Raw genomic sequence first — 7,118 nt, forward strand, 5'->3', positions numbered from 1 at the left:
GCGCCGTTCCTCGGGCTGGGTTGGAGGTGAAACCTGCGGGAGCGAGGGTGCTGCCGGCACGGTGGCGCTGCAGCGGGGTATTGACCGGGAGCGGTGCTGGGGTACGCGTTCAGCGTGACACCAGCGCTTTAAAATCGTTCCACAAAGGCGGCCTGGCTGAACACCAGACGTCCGACGTTTGATTTGCCTAAAGCTAAGGGGTTTCAGCAGTTGGCATGGTGCGTAGGTCCCAGCTCGTTTATAAAAAAGAGCTCAAGCTCTCTAACCGCCTCCGCTGCTCCGTGGGCAGCCTGTCTTTTCCAGCCGACGTTGCTGGGGGAGGGAGGGGGCAGGAAATAGAGAGGACTCTGTTCTAAACGCTTGGCCAGAGAAAGGGTTTGAGGTTTCCTCTCTTTGCAACTGGCAAGTGTTAGCCAATGCAGCGGGTAGAAGGGCTTCCTCCAGGCAATCTAAGTCTTGAGTTATTCTCCCCCCAAAAGAAAAGTCGCTGTTGTGGGACAAATTCTCACTATTTTACCTGTTGCTGAAGGGTCAGAATCTCAGACACTGAATCATAGAATCATAAAATGGTTTGGGTTGGAAGGGACCTTAAAGATCATCTAGTTCCACCCCCCCTGCCATGGGCAGGGACACCTTGCACTAGACCAGGTTGCTCCAAGCCACATCCAGCCTGGCCTTGAAGACATCCAGGGATGGGGCATCCACAACATCTCTGGGCAACCTGTTCCAGTGCCTCACCACCCTCTCTGTGATGAATTTCTTCCTGATATCTAATCTAAACCTCCCTGATTTCAATTTGTACCCGTTACCCCTTGTCCTGTCACTACAGGCCCTTGTAAAAAGTCCTCTCCCAGTACCCTTGTAGCCCCTTCAGATACTGGAAAGCTGCAATGAGGTCTCCTCGGAGCCTCCTCTTCTCCAGGCTGAACAAGCCCAGTTCTCGCAGCCTTTCGTCATAGGAGAGGTGCTCCAGCCCTCTGAGCATCTTCGTGGCCTCCTCTGGACTCGCTCCAAGTGGTCAATATCTGGAGCTACCAGACCAATTTCACCTGATTAATTTACCGCTAGCACCATGACTTTGTGTGTGATGCCTAGGTAATACCTGAGCCACGATGCACTATCACTTGCTTAAATACCTCTCCAGTTTCAGAGGCTCCCATCTTCTTGCGCACTCCAATTGGCCGTACTCTCCAGCAGTTGCTTTTGTCCGGCTGGTGGGTTCTCATTTCAACCGGACCGGCGTAAGAGACTCCGAAAACCCGCCATCACCGCGCTGCGCACGGCTGGGCGCCGGCCTGCCTCGCTCACCGGCTGAGGTGCTGCGAACCTTTCACACGTCCGCCTGCTTGCCTCGGGAGCTCCGAGATGAACCTCCGTCCCACCGGGGTGCTGAGCCGGCTGAAGCTCCAGCAAAACAAGTCCTGGAGGCTCCCGTGGGAAAAAAGCCTTTGCGCCAAAAAATTGTGGAGGAACTGAAACATTATTACAATGGATTCCACTTGCTTTGGATTGACACGAAGGTGGCTGCCAGGATGGTGTGGAGGCTGTTACACGGTCAGGTCCTCTCTAGGAGGGAGAGGCGAAGGGTAAGTGCCAAGCAGACACCATACATTATAAGACTGGCTGTAATGAGAGAAGTTTAACCGCTCGGTTTCCACACTTCTCCGGAACACAGGTTTTGTGCTTCTGGTTGAGTAATAACTTCTGCTGTGCTCTTCTCTGTACAGTTGCTGAGAACCTGCGCAGATCTCTTCCGGCTGGTTCCCTTCCTGGTGTTTGTCATTGTCCCCTTCATGGAATTTCTGTTACCTGTATTCTTGAAACTCTTTCCTGAAATGCTGCCCTCGACGTTCGAGACGGAGTCAAAAAAGGTTGGTGTCCTCTCCGAAGGTGTGCACTGTGTACTCCAGCTCGTTCGCACGTCTGTACAGCTGCATAAAGAGCTGGTGTTTCCTGCCTGCTGGAAATGAGCATCAGCCTCACGCGCACGTCTAGGTCAGAGATTCCTTATTCCTGTGCAGGACAGTGGAATTGGAAGATTGTACTGTAAACTGCAACCAGCAGGACAATGCAAAGCAATTGCATTTTGTACAGTAACCAAAGCTTATTTGCTTTTACTACCAAAGTCTTACATAACCTCTTTCCCAGAATCCCCTCCCTTCTCATTTTCACATGGAATTTCTAATTATGTTTTATTTCCTAAATGAAGGAAGAAAAACAGAAAAAGAAGTTAAATGCAAAGCTGGAATTAGCCAAGTTCCTGCAGGAAACCATTGCAGAGATGGCCAAAAGGAACAAAGCAGATACAGGACAAGGAAAACAATTCTCTTCTTATGTGCACCAGGTAAAATGGGCTCTGCTGGGGATGGCAGCCACAGTACTTACACCAGCTTTAGTGCTGTTTTGGGCAGAGAATGTGGGATTTGTACGAAGATTGCAGAGAGGGTTGACAGCAGAGGGCTGTCCTGTTGGGTGTTACGGTTAACTGGTTACCCTCTTGCAGCTAACACCCTGCTGACAGTAGCTTGTGACCCTGCCTGTCAGAGCTGTACAGATGAGCATTTCCCTCCTGGAACAACAGTCAAAGTCCCACTCTGTGAAATCCTTCAAGTAGCCACTCAAAACCACCGTTTCACTTGGGCCTTTTAACTACGTCATTGCGTTTCCACTGAGAGATGGGAATCTCGGTGTGAGAAACAGGAAGGGCTTCTTCCTGAGAGGTGGAAGAGTATCATAGAATCACAGAACGGTTTGGGTAGGAAGGGACCTTAAAGCCCCGCCAGTGCCAACCCCTGCCATGGGCAGGGACACCTTCCATACACCAGGTTGCTCCAAGCCTCATCCAGCCTGGCCTTGAAGACATCACACACTGTGATTCTCTTTGGGTTTGGCTTTTGGCCCTGACACCTCTGGTCTTTCAGATTCGTCACACCGGCCATCAGCCCAGTACCCAGGAGATCGTACGCTTCTCCAAGCTTTTTGAGGATGAGCTGACCCTGGAACACTTGGAACGGCCACAGCTCGTAGCTCTTTGCAAACTGCTTGAGCTTCAGCCCATTGGCACCAACAATCTGCTCCGCTTTCAGCTTCTGCTGAGACTCCGAACTATCAAGGCAGACGATGAAGTAAGTTTAAAATAGCACAGAAGTAACTGCTTTGGTGGAACACGCGCTTTTTGCCATCAGATGCTGCCCTCTGAACCACAGGCTGCTGCTTTACGTGAGGCGTGTGTCACTGCCGACGCTCTCTCCTTAATATTGATGGGAGTGGAGCTGTCCCCATGAGAGATCCCAGGAAGAAACAGAATGAGGGTTCATCTTCCCGCACCCTTGCTGCCTTTGGTGAACCCTGCCGAGCGTGGCGCTGCAGGTACTGTTTAGAACACCCTTGTACTCTCATTCTACAAATGAAATGGGTACAAATTGAAATCAGGGAGGTTTAGATTAGATATCAGGAAGAAATTCTTCCCGGAGAGGGTGGTGAGGCACTGGGACAGGTTGCCCAGAGAAGCTGTGGATGCCCCATCCCTGGATGTCTTCAAGGCCAGGCTGGATGAGGCTTGGAGCAACCTGGTCTAGTGGAAGGTGTCCCTGCCCATGGCAGGGGGGTTGGAACTAGATGATCTTTAAGGTCCCTTCCAACCCAAACCATTCTACGATTCTATGATTCTAGAATCACAGTAGCCTGTAAAAAAGGAAGGTTCCAGTTCTGCAATTAATACTATGTGGCAACACCAGGTTTTAACCAGCTGAATTCAGTACAAGTTTCTGTTAGTTTATAAAGAGGATGAACTTATTTAGCCTGGAGAAGGCCGAGGGAGAATCTGCCTCCTGATTTCCATTGCCTAATGGGGCTGTTTGGAAAATGGAACCAGACTGTGGGTGCATAGTGAAAGGACAACAGATAACAGTCGTAAGTTGCAGCAAGGCAAATTCCAGCTTGATGATAATAATAATAATAAAGTGGGTAAACAGTGGAAGAGGTTGTCTAGAGGTTGTGAAATCCCCGTCCCTAGGGAGGCTCAGAGCATAAATGGAAAAGGCTGAGCAATGTAAAGAAACTTCTACATTAACCCTCTTTTGAGCAGGAAGTTGGACTGGGGACCTCCAGAGGTCATTCTGTGATCACGTAGGAACTGCAGTTTGAAATGGTGTTGAGAATCCTGTTACGACACAGGGGAAAGACTGGAAAAATTCTTGCTCGTAAGAGTTGGCCAGTTCTGCAAGGTGTGTGCCGCTAACCACAGGGTCAGCTCTAAAGCCTGCAGTTGTGACAGTTCTCAGGAACACCTGCCTTTGAGGGGATTCTTCAAACCTGGAGGGTCTCATGTAAAAGCGAAATTCTCAATACCTGGGGGAAGAACAAAATGATCAAGGTTTTTCATCCTCTGTAGCTGAAGACTGCCCGCTTGCAAGGACAGGATGAATTATCTAGAGGGTTAGTTCTGTCTCAGCTTTGCACTGGTGTGACTTCATGCACGTTTACCCCAACAGACATCTGTTTGGGCTCAAGCTCCTCAAGTACGCCAGGTTTTGGCTCACTGTGTGCCTAGGTAGAACCTTTCCTTCTCGTTTCAGATGATTGCCAAGGAAGGAGTCAATGGCCTGAGTGTGTCAGAACTGCAGAGCGCATGCAGAGCCAGAGGAATGCGGTCACTGGGGCTCTCAGAGGAGCAGCTAAAGGAACAGCTCAGACAGGCAAGTACGCTCTGCTCTGGGCTCTTGACGAGGTGTCTCCTCGGACAGTGGCGTGCCGTGTTCAGACGGAGCAGGCAGTTTGACTACGAGTTCATGCCAGTGTTTCTGGGTGGATCCTCCCCTGCATAGCTGTGCTTTAAGGCATGAAGCGTCCAGATTACGTCTTAGACTGAAGAGAAAACCAAGTAGCACCAGGGCCAGCTAGAAGGAAGGTGAAGTGGGGGGTGGCATATGTTTTAAGCTTCTAAAGTAGCCCAGACTTGTAGTGGAGCCAACACTAGTCTTTTATAAGCATCCAGACATGACAGATCCTGCTGTAGGTGCTGTATTTCAGATAAGCTGTACAGAATTCAAAGCACTTCCCTTTCACTGTTGGCTGTTGGTCAGTAGCGATGTTGGTACCTCACTAGAGCCGGAAACTTCCTCTCCAGTGTGTATTCCATGTAGAGTTCTCAGCTCTTCAAAACTGTTTCTTCTCATTGTGATAACTTAGAACTGTATTAGCCAAACCCAGGACAGCTTTCTGATCTTTGTCCTTAAAGAGCGCTGTATAAGTAAGTGCTGATGTAGAGCCAGCATGGAATAACTTCTCCCTCTGTTTTCTTCCAACAGTGGCTGGATCTGCATTTAAAAGAGAATGTTCCACCTTCTCTGCTCCTGCTTTCCCGTGCCTTGTACTTAATAGATATAAAGCCACAATCCGTTCCCGTTCCACAAAATAAGGTGAGGTATCTGAATAAAACTTTCAGGTTAATAGTTTAACCATTACACATTATAAAAATGAAGCACTGTGACATGAGACCTGTTCTTTGATCCTCTGAGTGGACTGGAGTTAGAACTGCGCTGAACTGTGTGTTCTTCCCTAGATCGGAGAAACTGCTGAAATCGTGACATCCCTTCCCGAAGGTCGAGAGACCCTGGAGGATCCTGCCCCCATTGCACAGGGGAGAAAGGTTAGAAAATAGCAATCCGCCTGTAGGAAACCGAGCACGTAGTGCTGGAAGCTTTGGGAAGAAAAATTCTGAAGCTAGACAAAGCCCAGTGTTGACACCATCGCTTTGCCCGAGAGCCTCACGAGTTGCGTGCTCTGATTTAAGAGGTGATGAAAGGGTACGGCGAGCCACTGTGGCACATCTTGTCCTGCTGCTTGAAACAGCCCGTTAATCAGTACCCTAGTACTGGCTTCCATGAGGAGCGCTCACAAGCTCCTCAGTTGCTGTAGTCACATAAACACGGAGACTTCAAGCCAGGTACCTTTAGCTCTGAGAAGCCAGTTAAAGGTTTTCAGCTCTAGTGAGCTTGGGCTGAGTTGTCCAGGGCAAAAAGAGCCAAAATATCTAGAGTAAGAAAACCAGAGCGCGTGGTTCTTGGTGTAAGGCTGAGGTGAATTCATTGATTAGTCCAAGCTGATAAAAGCAGCAGCAGAAATTAAAGGAGAATATTGTCTCAACCACTGGAAATGTTTCCAAATAGCTCTGTTAAATTGCATAGGGGAAATGATGGAAATGATGACATTCAGCTTTCACAGCGTGGCAGGGAAGGGCCTAATTTGGAATGGAGAAGGAACTGTACAGGGTCAAGGTAGAGCTGTGTTTTCCGAGAGGGTTCTGTGACTTACAGCTGTTTTTTCCTTAAAGAATGAAGAATTTGTGTCTCAGCCACTGGAGAACTTGCCAGACTCAGGAGCGTCACTTAAGCCTCCCCCACAAGAGGTAAACTTTTCAAAATTCTAGATTGTTCTTCTCCCCACCTACAGGCAAACTGTGGAAATTTGTGCTACAAGGTGTTGTGAATTTTGAGTTTAAGGAGTGACTGGAGAAATTGTGGATGGGCTGTGCTGAGGGGCTGTTAAATACAAAAATACCACCCACATGAGACTGAGACTGCAGTTAAATTGGGGCAGGCAGCAGAGTGTTGTGGGAATGTCCTTTGTGCTCTTCCTTCATAGGGTTCAGAGGGCCGGAGCACCTCTCCTGTGAAGAAAGGCTGAGAGAACTGGGCTTGTTCAGCCTGGAGAAGGGAAGGCTCCAGGGAGACCTTATAGCAGCTTCCAGTGCCTGAAGGGGCTACAAGGGAGCTGGGGGGGACTTATTACAAGGGCCTGTAGTGACAGGACAATGGATAACAGGTTTAAACTGGAAGAGGGAGATGGAGATTGCCCATTTTCTCTCTGTGAATATTTGATTTCAATTTAGCTGCACGCCTTTACATCTAGCCTGCACGCTTAAGGCAAGTTTGGGAGTCCAATGGACTTTCATCAACAGGACAACATGCCTTTACCCTGAAGAGCTTTGTTCTTAGTCAGCTCTTGTTCTCCAGAGCAGCTTCCCAAAGTAAACGGGAAGATCCCAGTCTTCAGCAAAGGTTTTGAATTTCAAGAAGCATGTGTATTGTTACTGCCTAAAATCTGCTCCTTTCCCT

At 48.9% G+C, this 7,118-nt stretch overlaps 1 protein-coding gene across 1 annotated transcript in view; it reads left to right on the forward strand.

Moving 5' to 3' along the window:
- The first annotated feature begins 1,112 nt into the window (after positions 1–1,112).
- The window catches only part of LOC104515217 (LETM1 domain-containing protein LETM2, mitochondrial-like), a 6,065-nt gene continuing 59 nt past the window's right edge, over positions 1,113–7,118 (forward strand). The window contains exons 1-8 of the mRNA XM_010159118.1: positions 1,113–1,586; positions 1,728–1,871; positions 2,210–2,344; positions 2,922–3,125; positions 4,578–4,697; positions 5,310–5,420; positions 5,564–5,650; positions 6,335–6,422. Of these exons, the coding sequence (XP_010157420.1) occupies positions 1,113–1,586; positions 1,728–1,871; positions 2,210–2,344; positions 2,922–3,125; positions 4,578–4,697; positions 5,310–5,420; positions 5,564–5,650; positions 6,335–6,422 (1,363 nt within the window). The remainder of the gene's footprint in view (positions 1,587–1,727; positions 1,872–2,209; positions 2,345–2,921; positions 3,126–4,577; positions 4,698–5,309; positions 5,421–5,563; positions 5,651–6,334; positions 6,423–7,118) is intronic.

Source organism: Eurypyga helias, unplaced genomic scaffold (assembly GCF_000690775.1).
Source record: "Eurypyga helias isolate BGI_N326 unplaced genomic scaffold, ASM69077v1 scaffold46259, whole genome shotgun sequence".
Taxonomy (NCBI): domain Eukaryota; kingdom Metazoa; phylum Chordata; class Aves; order Eurypygiformes; family Eurypygidae; genus Eurypyga; species Eurypyga helias.